Source organism: Anguilla rostrata, chromosome 9 (assembly GCF_018555375.3).
Source record: "Anguilla rostrata isolate EN2019 chromosome 9, ASM1855537v3, whole genome shotgun sequence".
In the NCBI taxonomy this organism is placed as follows: Eukaryota; Metazoa; Chordata; class Actinopteri; order Anguilliformes; family Anguillidae; genus Anguilla; species Anguilla rostrata.
In genome coordinates, this window is record NC_057941.1 from 19,470,257 (window position 1) to 19,491,633 (window position 21,377).

The following is a 21,377-nucleotide window of genomic DNA, read 5'->3' on the forward strand; positions in this document are numbered from 1 at the left end:
TATAAAGGCAGCAGCTTCTGAAAGTGCACGTCGGGGACTGGGAGCTGGGAGCGGGAGGCGTTTTAAGCACTTTCCTTTTGTGCATTTGATAGCTTAACTGCGCTTGGAAAGCAATACGTCGACATGTTTCTGTTTCCTTTTTTCCAGCCAAGTCTGCACAGGAGAAGAAGCCCCGGGGCCGCCCCCCCAGGGCGCTGACCGCACAGAGATCCCCCTCCGCACCCCCCGCCACCTCCACCTATGGCAAACCCGAGGGTGGGGGCCGGCCCCCGGAGAAAGTCAAGCGGCCCCCCGGGAGGCCCCCGGGGTCCGGGGACAAGAGGAGAGGCCGCCCCCCGGCGTCGGCCGGGCAGCGGAGCCAGGCGGGGGCCGAGGGCAAGGACGGGGCCCAGGGGCCCGGGCCGGGGCCCGGCGAGGAGGAGAAGGGCCGGAAGGCGTCGCGGCGGACGCCCCTGGGGTCCGTGCAGCAGCAGCAGCCGCCGCAGGGCTGGGCCAAGCTTCCCCGGGAGCCCAGAGCGGGCCGCGTCTCCGCCATCTCCAAAGCCAAGCGCCTGCGCTCCGTCAAGCTCAAGTCGCAGCTGAAAGCGGCGGTGGCGGCGGCCGCCGGCGTGAGGAAGGGGGTCCCGGGCCCCGCGGGGCAGCGGCGGAGGAGGGGCCGCCCCCCTTCGGTGGAGCGGCTCAAAGCGGAGGCCGCTGCTGCCGCCGCCGCCGCCGCTGCCGCCAGTCAGGGCTCCGCCTCCTCGGTAGCCCCGCCCCCCATCGCAGAAGCCAAGCAGAAGGCCTTCAGGCTGCGGCGGGACAGAGACCCCGGCCCCGCCCCGCCGCTCCAGGCCGCGGCATCGCTGGCCGCGGACGCGGTCGCCGCCTCGGACCCTCAGCTGGCCCCGCCCGCCACCCTGCCCGAGCCCGCCTCCGTCCGGCCCAGCAGGCCGGTGGGGGTGCGGCAGAGCCCGCGGCGCATCAAGCCGGTGCGCGTGGTCCCGCCCTCCAAGCGCACCGACGCTACCATCGCCAAGCAGCTGCTGCAGCGCGCCAAGAAGGGGGCGCAGAAGAAGCTGCTGGAGAAAGAAGGGGCGTCGGCGGCGGGCGGGGCGGCGGGGCAGGGCGGGGCCGCCGGGGAGGCGGGCGGGCGGCGGAGGAGGCGGACGCAGCTGAAGAACATCCGGCAGTTCATCATGCCGGTGGTGAGCACGGTCTCCCTGCGAATCATAAAGACCCCCAAGCGCTTCATCGAGGACGAGGCCAGTTTCGGGGCGCCCCCTCCCCACCTCAAAATGCCCCGGCTGGAGGCGCCCCCCTCCGCCGCGGCCTCCCAGGCCTCCGCCGCCCCCTCGGCCCCCTCCGCGCCTGCCCCCCTCGGGGCGCCCGTCTCCGCGGGGCCCACGGCCCCCCCGGGCAGCCCCCCCCTGCCCCCTCCCGCGGCCGGTGGCGGCCCCCCGGCGGCGGGCCTGCTGCACGGCGGCAGCTGCAACAACAGCACCAGCAACGGGCGCTTCAGCAGCAGCGCGGCCTCCTGCGGCTCCAGCGCGCCCTCCCAGCACTCCTCCCAGCTCTCCTCCGGGGACTCCTCGCGCTCCTCCAGCCCCAGCCTGGACTCCTCCTGCGACTCGCAGGCCTCGGAGCGCACGCAGGCCGCCTCCGACGAGCCCGACGCCTCGCCCTCGTCCCCGGGCGAGCAGGAGGAGGGGCTGCTGCGCGCCTCGCGGCCCCCGTCCCCCCCGTCCGAGCCCGAGCACGCCGCGCTGCTGGTGGAGCGGGGCAGGCGAGGGAGGCGGGGCCACGGCGGGGCGGGGCCGGCCGACGGCAGGAAGAAGTCCGTCATCGGTCCGGGGGTGCTGCTGCCGCCGTCCTCCCGGCCGGGGTCCCAGCCGGCCTCTTCCACCGCCTCCTCCTCCTCGTCCCCCCCTCCCCCGCCCCTCCTGGCCCCCCCGCAGCCCGCCCCGTCCTCGGCCTCGGCCATCAGCGAGCACCACCCGCACTCGGCCTGGCTCATCCCGTCCCACCCCATCGCCCCCTTCATCCCCGCCCCCGTGCTCTCGCCCCTGCAGGAGAAGCGCCCCTCCATCCTGCGGGAGCCCACCTTCCGCTGGACCTCCGCGTCCCGCTCCGAGCAGCGCTACTTCTCTTCCGCCAAGTACGCCAAGGAGGGCCTGATCCGCAAGCCCGTCTTCGACAACTTCCGGCCGCCCCCGCTGACCGCCGAGGACGTGGGGCTGCTGCCCCCGAGCGCCGGGGCGGGGGCGGGAGGGGGGGGCGCCTCGGCGGGGTTCCCCGCCCCGACCGGCGGGTCCTCGGCGGGCACCAGGCTGTTCTCGCCCCTGCACCACCCCTCGCACCCCCACTCCGGCTCGCACCGCCTGCCCTCGTCCCGCTTCGAGACGCCCCTCCACAAGCGCAGCCCCCTGCTCCGCGCGCCCCAGTTCACCCCCAGCGAGGCGCACTCCCGCATCTTCGAGTCCGTCACCATGGCGTCGCCGGCGGCCGGCGCGGGCTCCGCCTCCTCCCTGCGCTCGGCGGCCGCGGCGGGGGTCCGGACGGGGCGGCGCAGCGGCAGGAGGCACCGGGTGCTGGGGCCCCCCAGGGGCCAGCCCAGGTCCCCCTCTCACTCCATGACCACCCGGAGCAGCCAGGCGGGCAAGGCCCCCTCCGAACTCTCCCCCCTGTCGGCCCACGCCTCCGCCGGCTCCAGCCCGCTGGCGGGCGTGGCAGTCAGTGCCTTAACTCCCCCCACCTTCAGCACCTTCCCGCCTGGGTCTCTGGGCTTCCCGCCGGAGGGCCCGGTGGACTCCTACCAGCCCAGCGGCACCGCCAGAAGGGCCGCCACCGGCCTGGGCGTGGGCGGGGACTCCTCCTCTTCCTCCTCCCCGCTCTTCCCTCTCTTCGGCGCCGGGGGAGGGAGGGAGCGGTCCTCCTCGGCCTCCAGGGACGCCGCTCCCAGGGAGAGGGACAGGGAGCCGGAAAGAGTGAAAGAGCGCGAAAAGGAAAACAAGAAGGAGGGCCGGAAAGAGCGGGAACGGAGGGGGAAGGGCGCCGCCCTGGAGTGCGCCTCCGGAACCGCACCTGGACTCTTCGCCGCGGACGGGAAGGAGGGCGAGGGCTCCCTGGCGCCCGTCGCCCCTAAAAAGCATCCTGGCCGCAAGAAGTCCCTGCCCGTGGACTCGGGTGCAGAGGTCACCCCTACGCCGCCCACTGTGGACGGGACTGCCCTCCAGGCAGCCGCCACCGGCGCCGCGCCCAAAGGCCGCCACCACAAAAAGGGTCGGCTGGCGGACAGGGGCCAGGAGGCGGAGGCCGCGGACAGGGAGAAGGAGCGGGAGAAGGAGCGGGCGGGAGGCCTGGCCCCCCAGTCCAGGCAGGACGGCGCCCCGCGGAAGCCTCCCTCCGTCACCTCGCTGACCTCCATGCTGGCCCAGGCCGAGAAGCAGCAGGTGGCCGACAAGCGCGTGGCGGGGCTGCTCAAGAAGGCCAAAGACCAGCTCTTCAAGATCGAGAAGAACAAGTACCAGAAGAGCGCAGAGCAGCCCAAAGCGCAGGTTAGCACAGCCCTTTTCAGCAGAAGGATGTGGGATCGCTTCCCTTTATGGGAACATATATAAATATAAGTGTGTGTGTGTATTGTGTAAATATACCCAGTGTCTGGTCATGTCTATGGGTTGCAGGCTTCAGGCAGTCCTTTTCGAATTAAAAGGGTTTGCGACAAAGTACTATTTATGACCACTTTATTTAAGACTATGTTCATTTGTCCAGTTACTTTGGGTGCTGTAAAATTACTACAACACATATCGGCATATCAATATGGATGTAAAGGTCTTCAAATCAAAGCTGTCACTCTCCACTTTATCCTCATATTCATCGTTTCGTTTCACATCCAGCGTGCTGGAGGTCAGAGCCAGAATTGTCACTGTCCAAATATTTACGGAATGCACTGCACACTGTCGCAAATGTAAAACGTGCAGATTTTAAATCGAATTGGAGGAAGTGCCTTTAAGTTGTAATTATGTGGGTGTCTGGGTCATAAGTTTAGGTAAGTGGCCATAGTGCCGATGGGAGCAGATTTACTGGAAAACCATCATTCTTCAGTGTGTGGCCATTTCCAGGCAGCAGGCCCCGCCCCTCTGAGTCAGCTCGGGGGGGTTGGCCTTGGCCTGCGTGTCGCGCAGTCATATGGAAAAAGGACCATTCTGAAAGGTCTAGCTCTGTGAAACTGAAACACGATAGTCCTGGAATGAGCTGTTTTACAGGATATTGAAAGAAACACATTTGTTTTTCACACTTGCGTTTTTTTTTCCCCCCTCCAAGTAACACTGCTTATGCATACCAGTGCCCTGACCCACATCTTGTAAAACCTGGCCTGGCAGAGAAGGAGAGGAACTGACTGTTGATGGTTTAATAATGTGCTTATAAACCTCTGTGCGTTAGTACTGTTGTTTCGACATCTGCATTTGTTGAACACCCAGGTTGTGATATAGCTTGCCCCCTGAGAGCCATTCCCAGTTAAATAGCGCGGTGGAGATGTGTGGAGATGTTTGGTGGGCGCAGAAGAGGTGTTCTGAACGTCAGGTGTGTTTTTTTTATGGCGGGGGCAGGGCCAGGAGAGCGGTGGTGCAGAGGGCGTGGCCAGAGGCCCACGCATCAAGCACGTGTGCCGCCGGGCCGCCGTGGCCTTGGGGCGCAACCGGGCCGTTTTCCCCGACGACATGCCCACCCTCAGTGCCTTGCCCTGGGAGGAGAGGGAGAAGATCCTGTCTTCCATGGGGAACGACGGTGAGGGAGAGCGAGCGAGAGCGTGACTCATGCATTACTCAGCCAGCGTTACCTAAGCTTCACTCTTACATACTTGGCCCAACGTTATCTGAACCTTCCTTACTGACCTAAGATTACTTGTAGCATTCCACTTGCATTACTAACCTAACATTACCTGAGCATTCCACTTAGCATTCCGCTTACATTACTGGCCTAACGTTACCTGAGTATTCCTCTGAAATTACTGACCTGTTATGTGAATGTTACTCTTACAGTACTGAACCATTGCCTGAATGTTACTCTTACAGTACTGAACCATTGCCTGAATGTTACTCTTACATTACTGAACCATTGCCTGAATGTTACTCTTACATTACTGACCCAGCATTGCCTGAACATCTCTTGACCTTATACAAAACAGTGTAGCGATTGTGGGAGTGAGACATCATGAACCTCAAAGTGGATCGTGCAATCAGGTTATCGTTGATTTGATGCCGCAATCAAATTTTGCTTTGGTGAGCAACATCTTATGACTGATCCATGCAGGGACTCCATTATGTGGTTGTGAAGACTCACGCTCTCTGCACGGGACGTTTAGCAAACAGCTTGTCAGTGTGAACGCGTCCTCCTTTCTCAACACAGACAAGTCGTCCGTGGCGGGTTCTGAGGAGGCGGAGCCCTCTGCCCCGCCCATCAAGCCCATCAAGCCTATCACGCGACACCGGACGCTGCAGGAGCCCCCGGCCAGGAAGGGGCGACGGTCTCGCCGCTGTGGGCAGTGCCCCGGCTGCCAGGTCCCCGAGGACTGCGGCGTGTGCACCAACTGCCTGGACAAGCCCAAATTTGGTGGGCGCAATATCAAGAAGCAGTGCTGCAAGTGAGTGAGAACAGACTGCCTCTGTGCCCTGGTTTTATTTCTGTCGAGAATTTCCCTCCTCAAACTTCTCTGAAGTATTAAAATGCATGTACTGGTTGGAATATTCAAATAGACCAGGGGGTTCTATTTAGAGAGTGGTCTGCAGAATTTTGTTTGCTGTGAACTGCAGAATTTCAGTTAGACCTTTAACTGCAGCATTTACGGTGGACACATGAAGAATGATGGTCTGTCTTCTTTTTGCTCCCTCAGGGTGAGGAAGTGCCAGAACTTGCAGTGGATGCCCTCAAAGGCATTTCTGCAGAAACACGCAAAAGGTGAGGTGTTTCTCTGACCGCACGCATATGCCACACCATTTTTAATCCTTCAGCTGGGGTAAGGGTGGAGTTGAGCTTGACTTCTGCTTTGTCCTTTGTCCGCTGTCATCTTTCAAGCAGGTAAGAAAGACAAGAAGAAGCGAATGGCAGAAAAAAAGGAGGCGCATCAGTCGGCCAAGAGCCAGCCCTCAGAGAGCGACCCAAAGCTAGCCCCGCCCCCTCAGAGGGACGAGCCTGCTCGCAAGAAGAGTGAAACCCCGCCTCCGAAGCACAACGAGGAGAAGCAGAAACCGCAGCAGCAGCCACAGCAGCAGCAGCCGCCGCGTCCCCCGACACCCAGCCCCTCCCCAAAGGACCCCCCTCAAGCCCCTAGCTCAGCCCCAGGGCAGGAGTCCAAGCAGCCTCAGGCATCCCCAGCCACCGCATCTCGAAAAGAGCGCAAAGTGCAGCAGACTGCCCCGCCCTCCTCCTCTTCACCCCACCCCACCCCTTCCCCAGCCCAGCCTGCCAGCCAGCTGCAGCAGCCCCAGCAGAGCCTAGCACCTGCAAAAAAGGAAGCGGTCACGACCCACCCCCCCACTGAGTCCAAGACGAAGTCCCAGCAGAAGGGCACGGCCACGCCCGGGACAGTGACAGGTGAGAGCTTGCCTGTCCCACCTGGCTAGACTGCTGCCACTGGCCACTTAAATTATACATTCAAAGGCTGAGGTACTCTGGACTGCTTTACACAATCAGAAATCAATCAGATATCAATATCAGGCTTTTGTTTACCCACTCTGAAGTATATTTAAAACCAAACTCTTGGTGCTGTGTAGGTATGGGGCATGCCGCCCCGCCAAGGCGTAACTTGGCAGGATGGCATGCCTGCCATCCCGGTTTGGGCTAGGTGGGGTCTTGGGCTTCAGTTAGTATCCCTAAATACAGTGAGCTTAACTGCAGTCATGGTGATGATGTTTGTTTGTGTTTGTGTGTTTTGTATGGGTATGTGTGTTTGTGGGTGTGTGCATTTGTAGGTGGGTGTATTTGTGTGTGGGTGCATCTGTGTTTTTTGTATATTTGTGGGTGTTCATGCTTTTTTTTGTTTGTTTTTGTGTGTGTGTTCTTGTGTGTTTATGTTCATGTTTGTGGGTGTGTGTGTGTGCGTTTGTTTATGTTCATGTTTGTGGGTGTGTGTGTTCTTGTGTGTTTGTGTTTATGTTCATGTTTGTGGGTGTTTGTGTTCTTGTGTGTTTATGTTTATGTTCAGGTTTGTGGGTGTGTGTGTTCTTGTGTTTGTGTTCTTGTATGTTTATGTTCATGTTTGTGGGTGGGTGGGTGTGTGTGTGTGTTCTTGTGTGTTTGTGTTTATGTTCATGTTTGTGGGTGTGTGTGTTCTTGTGTGTTTGTGTTTATGTTCAAGGTTGTGGGTGTGTGTGTTCTTCTGTGTTTATGTTTATGTTCATGTTTGTGGGTGTGTGTTCTTGTGTGTTTGTGTTTATGTTCAAGATTGTGGGTGTGTGTGTTCTTCTGTGTATGTTTATGTTCATGTTTGTGGGTGTGTGTGTTCTTGTGTGTTTGTGTTTATGTTCAAGGTTGTGGGTGTGTGTGTTCTTCTGTGTTTATGTTTATGTTCATGTTTGTGGGTGTGTGGTCTTTCAGCCATCGAAGCCAAACAGAAGAAACCGACTCGGTGTGCGCTGGCCCCTAAACAGAAACCCAAAGACAAGGTAAGCCCCATAGCACTGGCCTCCCAGTGTCTCCACCTCCCGCTCAGGGCAGTCTGCTTTCAACACTGGAGAGTAATGAGCTCTCTCTCCTCTGTCAGACTGGGAGTCCTGTTTCTATCTTCTCTCCATTCCTGTCGTTATTTCAGTTTGTTTCATCATCTTTCTCGCTGTCTCTGTGTCTCTCATGTCTCATTTCTTTCCCCTCTCCTTTTTCCTCCTTCTCGCTGTACTTTTTCCTCCCATTACTCTATCTCTCTTGCCCTCTACTTTTCTCTTCCCTCTTTCTTTCACTCTTAAATCTCCCTGCCTCCTGCTGGTTCTCTTCTATCTCTCTCTTTGTTTGATCTTCCGATTGCTTCTCTCAATCTCCCTCTGTCTCTGCTCTCAGGAAAAGTCGGCTCCATCCAGAACAGAGAGCAGTACTTTAAACTTGCTCAGCACTCCCTCTAGTGGAGGGAACGGAAAGCAGAAGGCCCCCTTTGACGGAGTGCATCGGATCAGAGTGGACTTCAAAGAGGACCATGACATTGGGAACGTGTGGGAGATGGGCGGGCTCAGCGTCCTGACCTCTGTGCCAATCACCCCGCGCGTCATCTGCTTCCTCTGCGCGAGCAGCGGCCAGGTGGAGGTGGGCACCGTCGTCGTTTGCGTATGGCTTACAGAACGTTTAAGGGCAGTGGTCCACGTTCCTGACCAGCTGCTGTCTCACAGGTTATTAAACTCGTATGTAGAATGCCAACAACATTTCAAAGAGCAGCGCAAACAGTTTTTTTAACAATCTCCCTTTCTTCCTCTACCCAGTTTGTAACTGCCAGTTTTGCCTCTTGAGAAATTGGTCCATTTTGAAAAATGCAATAAAAAAAAAAATAATAAATTTCAAATGTGTTTTTAGCTGGTTTGACCCTTGACCCTTAACCCCTGCCTTCTCCCCCCCCCCCCAGTTTGTATTCTGCCAGGTGTGCTGCGAACCCTTCCATCTTTTCTGCCTTGAGGAGACAGAGCGCCCCCTGCAGGAGCAGTGGGAGAACTGGTGTTGCCGGCGCTGCCGTTACTGCCATGTGTGTGGCCGGCAGCATCAGAACAGCAAGGTAAGGCACGCCCCTTCCTCATTTTTTAGGAACTGCCTGGCCCTTCGGAAGACTGGTGCATGTGGGGGCGTTGGGGTCATTCGAAAGCTGGAACACTAGAGAATGTTTTGAAAAGGAGCTGATGGGAGTTGTAGTCCAGAGCTTTTCAAACAAGATTAAAATCTCAGGGCATGGGACTTCACTTCCCGTAATGACATTCTGTTCTGTGAACTTTTTGTGAAGTCCTGCCTTTTGAATGCACCAATGGTGTGGACATCTTTTGGAAGATGCCTGGTTAAGGCTTTTTGCACTTTGGTTTCCCCTACACAGCAACTTCTGGAGTGTGACAAGTGCCGAAACAGCTATCACCCAGAGTGCCTGGGACCCAACCACCCCACCAGACCCACCAAGAAGAAGAGAGTCTGGGTAGGTGATGAAGGGAGTCTGGATGGACAGATTGTGTTTTGGTGATTTTACTGAGCAGTGTGTGACATGGAGAGACAGGTGTTTTTGTGAATATCGGTGAATCTGGGGTTCACTGTTAAAGGGTCAGTTTGCCCAAAAATGAAATAAAGCCTCGACGGAACCCTTTAACCATTCATCTCTGTACCCCCAAACCCCCAGATCTGCACCAAGTGCGTTCGCTGCAAAAGCTGCGGCACCACCACCCCAGGAAAGGCCTGGAACGCTCAGTGGTCACATGACTTCTCCCTGTGCCATGACTGTGCCAAACTTTTTGAAAAAGGTGAGAGGCCAGGCGGCACGGGGGCGGGGTTGTGGGCGGGCACAAGGGCGGGCGGTGGGGGGAAACGGCACCTCCTCCTGACGCGACAGCCATTTGAACAGTGCCTGGTCTTCCTCAGGTAACTTCTGCCCGCTGTGCAAGAAGTGCTACGATGACGACGACTACGAGAGCAAGATGATGCAGTGCGCGAGGTGCGACCGCTGGGTCCACGCCAAGTGTGAGCAACTGACAGGTGAGTGACATCACACCTGTGGGCGTGACCTTGTCCATCAGAAGGGTCAGGGCTACTGGTGAGGTGTGCCTGGAATTGCCTTCTTCCCAAAATACAAAGCCGTAATCAGTAAATCAGTCAGCGTTAAAATATTGCAGTCATAGTAATTCCATCGCGATTGAAATGCTGGAGTTAAGTTTTAGATCACTATAACCAGGCTACAATTCTGTGACGTCAGATACACACTAACATGGGTCTGGGTATTAAGAAATATTAATAAATCTTGAGTACAAATCAGATATTGTATTGTTATCAGTGAACAGAATAGGAGAATTCTAATCCACTTGTCTTTTTTGCACTCTTGGCTTCTTAGCAACTACAGGAGTATTTCTGAGAGAGTGATAAATGGCTGTTGAAGATCTTCATATTCGTTGCTTGGCTGTTGCCTGTTGATAGCTGTTATCACCTTTAAGTGTGATCGAGAGCTTGAGAGTCTGCTTCCTGTTCCATTCTCAGACGAGATGTACGAGATCCTGTCCAACCTGCCGGAGAGCGTGGCCTACACCTGCACCAGCTGCACGGAGCGCCCCCCGGCGGAGTGGAGGACTGCCTTGGAGAAGGAGCTGCAGGGGTCCGTGCGGCAGGTCCTGACCGCGCTGCTCAACTCCCGCACCTCCACCCACCTGCTGCGCTACAGACAGGTGAGTGTACTCCACCCGCCGAGATGGGGAGATGGCTTTTGAGTTTCGCTGAGTTTTCGCCCCTGTCCTGCAGGCCGTGATGAAGCCCCCAGAGCTGAACCCGGAGCCTGAGGAGAGCCTGCCCTCCCGCCGCTCCCCCGAGGGGCCCGACCCACCTGTCCTGACAGAGGTGACCCCGCCCAATGACTCCCCCCTGGACCTGGAGTCCGTGAAGAGGAAGATGGATATGGGGAGGTACAAGGCGGTGGTACGTCTGTCCTCCGCCTCTCCCGATGTCTGGTTTCAGTATTGAACACTTTCTTAGCAACATTAACCGAAACTCTGATGTGAGATAAGTCTGTCCAGCTTCCAAGGAGCTGCTTTTCTGAAAAACTACAACTATGTTACTACTTCTGGTGAATTGTGTGGGTGGGGCCCTTATTGGAGTTGGTTAGTCAAGTAAAGTAAAGCATCAAACCGAAGTGTGCAAAATCCAATCAAAAGTCAAGGCACCAATCTAGCAAACTAACTTCCCTTTCCAGACACTCGAAGGGGTTTAATTGTGTATCTTTGTGACTCCCCCATAGCTGGAGTTCAGCGACGATATCGTGAAGATCATACAGATGGCGATCAACACTGACGGAGGACAACCGGAGAGCAGGAAGGCCAACAGCATGGTCAAGTCCTTCTTCATCCGGGTGAGTCCCGGATGACCCCTGCCCCCCCCCCCCACCCACCCCCACTCTCCTCCGATAACACTTTCTCACCTTACCCTGCGCCCCTCTTTTTCAGCAAATGGAGCGCGTCTTCCCCTGGTTTAAAGTGAAGGAGTCCAGGTTCTGGGAGCCGCACAAGGGCTCTTCCAGGTGAGTGCCTCCTGCACTGAGCCGCACGTGAGCGACGCAGCACTTCCGCTGACGTCCCACTGCCCCCGCAACCCTGCGCCCGCAACCCTGCCCCCGTAACCCGGCGCCCGCTCTGCACTCCTGTGCCAGTCACACATCTTTACCCAGACTGCACTTGAGCATGTCACCACTGCCTTTACTTAGTCTTATGTTTTGTCTGGATTTGATTGTGGTTTGATAGACGCAGTTTGCAGATGAAAAGCGATTTTAAAAAATGCACAGCTGCTCCTTTACTGCATTGCACAGTAGTTCCCTCAGTGGTCTACACTGCACTGGTGCCTCAGAGCTACACTGTGCTGACCCCCCACGCCTGCCGCTGGGAAGGGTGAAGCACTGCACCAGATTTCTCTCGCCAAATTCTGCGCACTGTGGTAGACACCGCTCCTGTGTTCCTTCACTGCCTGTCAGGCCGCGTCGTCTCTAGCGTTTGTCAGTGAGGCGCGCTTTTGAACGAGAAGGAGCAACTTCTTAAATATACACAGGGTTAAGGGCCATTCAAGATACCGTTGTTGTCCGCTGACCGATACGTTCAGTCGCAACCATGATTTAATATCACCGTTTTAAAAGTGCGACCAAGCATTTTTAACAGCCAGTTTACCTGCCTGCCCCCGACGCCGCATCGCTGCCCCCGTGCTGCAGCGCAGCGAGAGAGAGAGTCCCTCCGCTCGCTCTCTCTCTGGCCCTGTGCCACGGTTTGAGCGGCCCGCGGTGTCCTCTTACAGGCGGCAGTGGTCGCCCTGCGGTCGCCTTGCCTTGTCAGCTCGAAACAAAAGGAGACAAGGCGTTGTTGCCCGACTCGCCGTTTGGGGTTACGCGTCACGGTTCACGAGGCGCGCCTTCGTTCCCGCGGAACTAAAGAGATAATTGAAATGGACCGGGTGGGCGAGAGGATCGCGTTTCGCGGAATGTTTTAAAGAGTCTGTTTGCATATGCGGTCAGACTGTACGTCTGTATTGTTTTTTATCAAAGGTTGTTATCAAAAAAGAAAACATAGAAATAAATGAAAAGAGCACCATTAAGTCTGACTCTTAATCTGTTCATTCCCTGACAAACAAGACAATGTTTGTCAAATAGTGAAAATTTTCTTTGGATAATAAATGGGAAAGAGCTTGTTTTTGTTGACATTGTTAATGTATAATTCAGCTGTGGTTTCATAAATCCCATGTATTGTCCCCTCACGTTTCGTAAGGAAGGAACTTCCCTAAAAGAGGTATTCATTTCTTTCATTAAACTAACCTGTCTTGGTTCCGAGACCAACTCCACAGCAACGTAGCTGCACACAAACCCCCGAATGCATTTAGCCATGTTTCTCTTCTTTTCTTCTATCTTTTGTTGGCTTCCTCTCTTTTCGGTCTGTCTCAGACGGAGAGGTTCATTTCCTTCCGATCGGATTAATTGGTGGTTCTCGAACTTTAGTCTCAAGGCCCCATAAAATTACCATTACTATACCACGGATTTATGTAGATGTAGTAGTATTTAGTACAGTAAACGTTTAATAATTACTCTATTACAGTATGGTTAGTGATGGTGTACATCATGGAAAAAATACTCTGCATTTCTCAGTTTTGCTTCAGTGACGAGGCTCTTGCCGTAATGACCCCTGTCTCATTGCCCAGCAGTGGACTACTTCCCAACGCCGTGCTGCCCCCCTCCCTGGACCACAACTACGCCCAGTGGCAGGAGAGGGACGAGATGGCTCGGGCCGAGCAGCCCCCCCTCACCAAGAAGATCATCCCCGCACCCCGCCCCAAGGCCCCCGGCGAACCGGACTGCCCCTCCACCCCGCCCCCCGTGCACATAGACGGTGAGACGCAGGGCACGCCTCTCTCTGAGGAACCACTCTTGTCATTCGGCAGGTTGGGAACCAGTGTTGCGATTGGTCAGCCCGGTCAGACATCAAGAAAATATTGTCAGGGTTGTGTGTTCAGATACTATTCTTGAGACCGTGTTGGATGTTGGATCAGCGCTAAATGCTGCCCCCCCCCCCCCCATCTCCTGCAGGCCCAGACCTCACCCGTGAGGACAGCCCCGAGCTCTCGCCCCCACCAGACGTGAGCGATAACCGCCAGTGTGCCCTGTGCCTCAAGTACGGCGACGACAACACCAATGTGAGTGCACCCCACCCCCCCCCCCAAATCCTGACCCCTGTCTGGAGGAACTGGTCTGTCACAGCACATGCTGTGCCTCCACCTGCTTAGTCACATGGTCCTGTACGGTATTATTTTATAGTGCGTGTATACCTACATATATATTGAAATTGGCCAGGAAAGAAATTCAACTAACATTTAGAGAGAATTTACATGTCAAATTTGAATTGAAAAGCTGTAAAATTAGTATGTGTGTCTGCCTGCACACACATCCTTGCGTGTGTGTTTTGCTCGCGTCTGTTTACATGTACTTTGTGTGTGTGTGTTTCTCAGGACAGCGGGAGACTCCTGTATATTGGGCAGAACGAGTGGACCCATGTGAACTGCGCGCTGTGGTCGGCCGAGGTGTTTGAGGATGACGACGGCTCGCTGAAGAACGTCCACATGGCCGTGATTCGCGGGAAGCAGCTGGTAAGGAGGGAGGAGGGGTGGTGGACTCCCAGAAGGCTTTGGGGTTGAGAAGGGCGTGGAGCTGACTGCGTGCGTCTCGCTCCCCAGCGCTGCGAGCACTGCCAGAGGTCTGGGGCCACAGTGGGCTGCTGTCTGTCCACCTGCACCAGCAACTACCACTTCATGTGCGCCCGGCTGCGCCACTGCGTCTTCCTGGAGGACAAGAAGGTGTACTGCCAACGGCACCGTGACCTCATCAAGGGAGAGGTGAGGAGAGCCCCTCCCCCAAAATCCACCAGTCTTAACCTCCTCAGAAATGTCTCCCAACCGTCGGCCCACTCCTTTACAGACCTCACTGAACTCCACCCTGCCCGTTCTCAAAACAACCCCGCTCGCTCCCCTCACAAACCGCAAACCAACCGCACTCTACCCCTTCACAAACTGCACCTGACTGTTCCTCACCACACTCAAATCAGTTCACCCAACCACAACTCCACCCACCCCCTCGCGAACCACACCCAGACCACCTAACGCCCGACCCAGAATGGGAAGCTTAACAGTCTGTTAATCGAATTGCTGACCTACCCTGGGCCTCGTGCAGGTGATGTCAGAGTCCGGGTTTGAGGTGACACGGAGAATCCTGGTGGATTTTGAAGGGATCAGCCTACGGAGGAAGTTTCTGAGTGGCGTAGAGCCAGAGAACATCCACATGATGATTGGTACGTGTCCCGCCCTGTGTCTGCAAATCACACATCCTGTCATACCCCCCTATCCTACTATAAGTACTTTATTGTGGTCTGTCCGGCAGTGTGACCTAGTTGAAATTAAAACAGTTTTTGAAAATGAGATGTCCGCTTGCCACGTTTCCCAGCAGTTAAAGTGTTTGTTTATCTGGCAGGCAGAAGTGTTATGTCTGCGGTGTCATTTTGTTTTGAGAAAATATAATCGCTTTTTGTTTTAGAGTGGGTAGATGCTGGTTCACAGTGATGATATTAAAAACAGCAGCCCCTGATTTCACTGGACCTCAAGGGGAAACGGGTCCTTAAACTCTGTACAAAAGCAGTGTTTTCTTTGGTTGTTGTTCTTGACCTCAGTTGGTGACCTCACCAGCTTTAGTTTGTAACCCTTGTGTATTGTGCTCGATGCAGGCTCCATGACCATTGACTGCCTTGGAATCCTGACTGAGCTCTCAGACTGTGAACGCAAACTCTTCCCCATCGGTTACCAGTAAGCTGTTCGCACCCTGCTTATTCTCGCTCGCATACATAACTGTGTGTGTGTTTTTGGAATGAATTGGGCACATGTGTACTAGGCATGTATCCAGCATCTGTCTAAAGGAGCATGTAAAAATTAAATTTGTACACATACATTTTGAGTAGGGAAGGCCAGGATCCTGGACACAGTTAACTAGTTTTGATGAGTATGCTGGACCCTTACTGGCGCTCCTGCTATATTTCTTTTTTTACTGCAGTCTCTTCAGTTGGGTTTTATTTGTTTTGTAGCTAAGCTTAATTGCCTTGGCCATGCTTTGACCGGTTACACAGTTTCATTTATTTTTTTATACACTGAGTTTTGAAGACTTTACTTAGAACATTTGTAACCATGACAAGAACTCTCTGATCTTTGAATGCACACACCATTTGTTTTCCTTGTAATTGCTTGTACGTTCAGAGGCATTTGGCATCGTTCAACACTGTGTGTAATCTTGTCAGGTGCTCGAGGGTGTACTGGAGCACTCTGGATGCCCGTAAGCGGTGTGTGTACACCTGCAAGATCCTGGTGTGCTGCCCCCCAGTGGTGGAGGCTGACATCAACAGCACTATGGAGCACGAGGACAACAGCACCATCACCCACAGCCCCCCCTCGTTTGCAGGTATGCCATGCTTTGAGCACCCAGACACATTAAAGGCATAGATCTGTAGTTACATTTCTGCCATTAGGCAGACTCACATTAAAGTTTTATATACTGTATCAGGGCTTGACACTTCCATTAGCCCAGTTGCCAAAATAAATATAGCCTTTTTTAAGGAAATTGTACAGACTATATACATTAAAATGTGTCAGAATGGAAATGTGCAACGCTTGTTAAATAAATGTAGTCCTGTCCTTTATTAAATATGAAAATTTGCCCAATTATGTACAGACTTCATCTTTCTGAGTGGTTTTGACCCATTGCAGATGTGAGATGTTGGAAATCATGGATGACTTCTTTGCCTCAGGTTTTAGAATTTCGAGCCGAGTTTAACCGAGGATAAAACAATTATAGCAGTAATAATGTGGTCAGCTAATATGTAGTTAGTTCGTTCTCTTAGTCATTGACAGTTTCCTCCCATTTTATGGGTCCTCCCTTTTCCGTTACCTCCCTTTTCCGTTACCACATGTCGGTTCTCATGTCATTGTTGTAAAAGTGGCTCAGGTGGGAAATGAGTAGACTGGTGTGAGGCTGAACGACACCGGTTTCTTCCCCACAGAAACAGAAATGTCACCACTGCCCGAGTCCCCTTCAGTCCGCCCCTCTAAAAGCCAGCCCACCCCTACCACGCCAAGGACCAAGGCAGCCCCCCGCAGCCGGCACCCCAGTTACCCCCCATGCCAGAGGTCCCCTGGCTCCAGACCCCTCCCTTCCACAGGTAGTCATGGCACATCTGTATTGTTATTATTATTATTGTTGTTGGACTTATTATTAGTATTATTATCATTACTCTGAGTTTTACTTTACTAAATCTGGAACTTCAGAAGTGATGGGTGAAGCTAATTCTGTTATATTTATTAGTTAAGTTAAATTACAAAAATAACTAAATTGATCAGTCCTCACATCTAAGTCAGTCTTTCTGAGTGAATATTGAGTCTTTTGGAGTGACGCTGCATTGATCTATATGTTTTTAGTGTATTTGCATCCCAGCTGATCATTCATAAGTACATTCTAACTGCTTTCTGACTGTCCTGAGCCATCCTTTCACTTTCTGTTTGTGTCGCACATAGGAGGTCTCTCCAGCTCGCCGCATGAGATCGTCACTGTGGGGGACCCCCTGCTGACCCCTGGTCTGAGGAGCATTGGGTCCCGCCGCCACAGCACCTCCTCCCTCTCCCCGCAGCCTCCCCGTCAGCGTGCCCCCTCCCCACAGAGGGGCCGCATGGGGGCCTTCTCCTCGGCCCCTTCCCTGTCCACGGCCTGCCGAGGCTTGGGCGCGTGGGACACCACAGCTGAGAAGGAGAAGGCGAGCGGGAGGGAAGCCAAACAAAGCCGGACGCTGAGCCCGACCTCCCAGCCCAAAAACCAGGGCGGGGTTCCGGAGAAGCGGGCAGAGGGCGCCACCCGTCCAGCGGGAGGGCAAGTGGAGAGGCCTGCATCTCGGGCGTCGGAGACGCTGCCGGCTCTGGCTGGGAGCAGCCAAGTGTCCCCGCCGCTGGCCACGGCAGTGCTGTCCGGACACCAGAGGGGTGGCAGCGGCAGCGTGAAGGCCGAAAAGGGGAAGCTGAACATCAAAGAGCTCCCTGCTGGCACTGGCCTGGCGTCCCGCCACCCCACTGCCACCCTGCCCAAGGACGCCAGTGGCAGCGACCCGGCGAAGGAGCCCAATCCAAGCCTGGTGCCAGGTTCCAAAGACCCGGTGAACCCTGGTTCCCCTCAGCAGGTGTTGGGCCTTCCTCCCCCGCACCACAAAAGTGTGGGGAGGAAGGCCCAAGAGCTTCGGGTGGGACAGGCTGCACCCACTGTCACAAAGCCGCTTAGGACGTCCGGAGCCTCTGCCATCACCACGGACACTGCTGCCAAGCCCGCTGCTAAATCCGCCTCCCAGGTGGCCGTGTCTTCTGTGACCGGCCGCGGAATCTCTGCCCTCAAAGAGACTCGCTCCAAAGTCCGAACACCAGGCGTCAGGGAGTCCGGGAAAGAGAGGGGGAAGGCTCCTCAGAACAGCGTCGCCCAGATGGACGTGCCTGACGGTGACACCAAAGGTCCTGGCGCACTGGAGCCGGGGGAGGTGGGAAAGCCAACGCGGGACGTGCCTCTGAAAGCCAGGGAGAGATTCTCCAGCCCTGAGAGGAAGAACAGCACCACCCCGGAGGAGGCGCTCGGCAGGTTCGGTTTTGTGAAAGGTCAGAGGTCATCGCATGCCCCCTCTGAAATAACGCGTAAGGATTCCTCGTCAAGGGACAGGAAACGCACGATCAAGGTAACCCTGACCCCCCTCAGAATGGATTCCAATGGAACCAAGACGGCCAGCACCTCCGGGACGGCCATGTCAGCTTCACTCTCGCCTGCCGGCCTCGGCTCCAAGAAGAAGGCCTCTCGCTCACCACTCTTCGACCAGCGTGGAGTTTGGGACAGCTCGGAGTCAGACGGGCCGACCCTCCCAGAGGAGGACCCGGAGAAGGGCCTTTTCTCTCCGCATCCCGACGGGGAGGACGGAGAGGGGCACGGAGTGGAAGAAGGAGGGGAGCACTCTCTGGAGGACGGCAGCAGTGCAGACAAACACCACGAGGGCGACGGTGATAGCGCCGGGTCGGCCAAGCGACGCTACCCCCGACGCAGCGCCAGGGCGCGCTCAAACATGTTCTTCGGTCTGACTCCCTTCTACGGCGTGCGGTCCTACGGAGAGGAGGACCTCCCCTTCTGCAGCGGTGGGGAGGGCTCTGGGAAGAGGCGGGCCGGTGGCGGGACGGGGAAGCGCTCTGCCCAGGGTCAGGTCGACGGGGCCGACGACACCAGCACCACCTCCTCGGGGGAGAGCGGAGAGGAGGAGGAGGGTGGGGTCGGCCAGTGCGCTGAGGACGCTTACTACTACAACTTCACCCGCACAATCATCAGCCCCACCGCCGGCAGCGTCCTCCCCATGGGCGGGATGCAGCGGTGCCTCATGGGAAGAGGGTCCCAACTTCATAGGTTCCTGAAAGAAGATAGGAGGGATGAGGAGCGGGAAGGGGCGGGGGGAGCCCGGCGGGAGCTGGGACGTCCCAGGATCGGACAGTTGGACGGGGTGGACGACGGCTCGGAGAGCGATGCCAGTGTCAGCACCGCCGCCACCACCACCACCTCCACCACAGCCACCGCAGGCTCCACCTCTTCCAACAAGGGCGGTGGCAAGAGGAAGGGGCGGGAGGCGCGGGCGGAGAAGCTTGACCTGGACTCGGGGAAAGAGGCAGAGAACAGTGGCGGAGGGGGCGGAGCTAGCAACAGTCGTGATGCCAGGAAGAGCCAGAAAGAGAACAGCCTGCCTCTGGGAGGCGTGAAATCCCAAGGGCAGGACCCTCTGGAGGCCCAGCTCTCCCTCAATACCGACCTGCTCAAGTCGGACTCCGACAATACCAACAGCGATGACTGTGGCAACATCCTGCCTTCTGACATCATGGAATTTGTGCTCAACACACCCTCCATGCAGGCCCTGGGCCAGCAGCCGGAGGCCTCCTCGTCTGAGCTCCTGTCCCTGGAGGAGGGCTTCGGCCTGGATGCTAATCGGGGAAAGGATATCGGCCTCTTTGAGGACTTCCCCCAGCCCCTGCCCAGCGCAGAGCCAGGCGAGAGCGGCGTGAACGCGTCCATCACTGGGGAGGAGCCATACGGCCTCCCCCTGGAGCTGCCCTCAGACTTGTCCGTGCTCACCACCCGCAGCCCCTCGGTGACCAATCAGAACCACAGTGCCCTGATCGCAGAACCTGCTGAACGTCCCATCCTCTCCATGCCCGCCAGCGACTCCTCCGTGGAGAAAGGGGTGGAAAAGCAGAGGGGAGGAGTCAGCGTTTCCACGGAGACACAGCAGGGAGCCACCGTGGGCGGGGAATCCCAGGTGACAGAGGGTCACATGACACCGGAGCACTTCATCCCCGACCGCATGACGAGCCCTCCTGTTGGCCAGGTGGTGGAGCCGAGCGGCCAGGATCTGGCGCGGACTTCCGGGACACCCGGGCTCCCTGGCTCGCCATCGGTGCCCCTCCAGGGGCAGAAGTACCTGACCGCGCCTGTGGAGAGCTCCACCCCTGCCCAGGTGCCCAGCACTGCGGTCCAAACCGCTGCCACCCACCTGAAGCCGGGCCCGGAGAAGCTGATCGTGCTGAACCAGCACATGCAGCCACTCTATGTCCTGCAGACCCTCCCCAACGGCGTCACGCAGGAGATCCAGATCGGCACCACCGGAGCCATGGACACCAGTTCGATGGCACTGGCAGCGGGCATTGGCACCGGCGTACCAGTCTCCAGTGCAATGTTCCCAGCTGGCGGTAAAGGACTGGTCACCATGTCTCACCACCCCCAGATCCACACCTTCCCTGGAGTCACGCAGGCCGGCTTCCAGTCTGCTATTCCCAGTAGCACCTCCGGCCTCATCATCGGCGTCCACTCCCAGGACTCCCACGGCGAGCTGGCACCCGGTACCACAATAGTCTCCAGCGCCTCGACAACGCCCCCCTCCTCAGCAATCCCCACCTCCGTGCACGGCAAGAAGCGGCCACTATCCCGGCTCCTGCCGCGCAAGCCCAAGAAGCTGGCCCGGTCCGGAAGCCAGCCTGTGCTGACACCCGCCGAGGTGCCGCCCAACGTGACTCTTATAAACTTCTCGCCTACCCAGATCCCCGCGGGCATTCCCGCACAGTCGGGTCTGGTGGGGCTGGGAGCCGTCACCTCGGTGACCGCCGCCTCCCAGCGCAAAGTTCCCAACATCATCAAGCGACCCAAACCGGGGGTAGTGTACTTCGAGCCCGCCCCCATCCAGGGCCTGTCAGCCCCTCCCGTGCAAGCGGGTGTCCTGGGCCAGGAACCCCCAAAGCACCTGGTGCCTTGCACCGTGTCCGGGCTGCACCCCAACCAGTCTGTGCTGAACGTGGTCCCCATGGGGCCCGGCTCGGTGTCCTTGAGCTCCCCGGCGGGTCTCCTGGGCCCTGCCGATATGACGGGGTCCATTGGGGGCCTGCTGCTGAAAGCCAGCCAGCAGAGCCTGGCCCTGCCCGAGCAGCAGGTGGTCCTGCAGGCCGGCGGCCCCGCCCAGACCCCCAGCACCACTGGCATCTGCATGCTGCCCCCGGGCCAGACCATAAGCATGTCGGTCGGCCAGCAGCCGGGCCAGCAGGGCGCCGCCTACCATCTCCAGCCCCGCCCGCCGGCTCGAGCGCCCGCCGACAAGCCCCCGACCCCGGATCGCGGTCCCGCCGGTTCCGTGGGGCAGGACGCCGGCAGGTCTCGTGTGGCGGGCGGCTCGGCCCAAAGCTCACGCACCACCCCCATCTCCCGGGGCTCGGAGCAGCTGAGCAGCGGCGGGGCTCTGGCTCCGCCCTCCGGCAGGGGGAAGCCCAAAGCCAAGCGCACCCAGCGCAGCCCGGACAAGGCCAGCGGGAAGAAACACAAGTTCCGGCGTTCAGACAGCCCCCTCAACACTCACGACAAGCAGAGCCGAGCATCCCCCTCCCCTGGGTAAGACACAGCCACATGCCACACTAAAATGTACACAGTCTGGGTACTGGGTTGAACAGATACTGTGAGGAACTAGTACACAACATTCAATTCAGCTAATACGAACTATATAAAAATTAAGTTTCAGATTTTGTTTTGTGTATTCTTGAAAAGTTAACTCCGGGAAGATTTTGGACAGAGGAACCTGTAA

General features: G+C 56.9%; 1 protein-coding gene across 3 annotated transcripts in view; it reads left to right on the plus strand.

The window, feature by feature from the left end:
- Nucleotides 1–21,377, plus strand: part of LOC135263208 (histone-lysine N-methyltransferase 2A-like) — a 46,995-nt gene that overhangs the window by 17,231 nt on the left and 8,387 nt on the right. Inside the window, exons 3-26 of one of the 3 annotated variants that reach the window (XM_064350931.1) lie at nucleotides 148–3,533; nucleotides 4,587–4,764; nucleotides 5,386–5,620; nucleotides 5,870–5,934; nucleotides 6,052–6,570; nucleotides 7,573–7,640; nucleotides 8,029–8,268; nucleotides 8,582–8,728; nucleotides 9,038–9,133; nucleotides 9,332–9,452; nucleotides 9,571–9,684; nucleotides 10,180–10,364; nucleotides 10,438–10,611; nucleotides 10,931–11,041; nucleotides 11,136–11,209; nucleotides 12,865–13,052; nucleotides 13,250–13,356; nucleotides 13,669–13,806; nucleotides 13,894–14,052; nucleotides 14,387–14,504; nucleotides 14,934–15,012; nucleotides 15,498–15,658; nucleotides 16,257–16,415; nucleotides 16,768–21,187. In XM_064350931.1, the coding sequence (XP_064207001.1) occupies nucleotides 148–3,533; nucleotides 4,587–4,764; nucleotides 5,386–5,620; nucleotides 5,870–5,934; nucleotides 6,052–6,570; nucleotides 7,573–7,640; nucleotides 8,029–8,268; nucleotides 8,582–8,728; nucleotides 9,038–9,133; nucleotides 9,332–9,452; nucleotides 9,571–9,684; nucleotides 10,180–10,364; nucleotides 10,438–10,611; nucleotides 10,931–11,041; nucleotides 11,136–11,209; nucleotides 12,865–13,052; nucleotides 13,250–13,356; nucleotides 13,669–13,806; nucleotides 13,894–14,052; nucleotides 14,387–14,504; nucleotides 14,934–15,012; nucleotides 15,498–15,658; nucleotides 16,257–16,415; nucleotides 16,768–21,187 (11,242 nt within the window). The remainder of the gene's footprint in view (nucleotides 1–147; nucleotides 3,534–4,586; nucleotides 4,765–5,385; nucleotides 5,621–5,869; nucleotides 5,935–6,051; nucleotides 6,571–7,572; nucleotides 7,641–8,028; nucleotides 8,269–8,581; nucleotides 8,729–9,037; nucleotides 9,134–9,331; nucleotides 9,453–9,570; nucleotides 9,685–10,179; nucleotides 10,365–10,437; nucleotides 10,612–10,930; nucleotides 11,042–11,135; nucleotides 11,210–12,864; nucleotides 13,053–13,249; nucleotides 13,357–13,668; nucleotides 13,807–13,893; nucleotides 14,053–14,386; nucleotides 14,505–14,933; nucleotides 15,013–15,497; nucleotides 15,659–16,256; nucleotides 16,416–16,767; nucleotides 21,188–21,377) is intronic. The other 2 variants (XM_064350934.1, XM_064350933.1) reach the window with 2 other exon arrangements.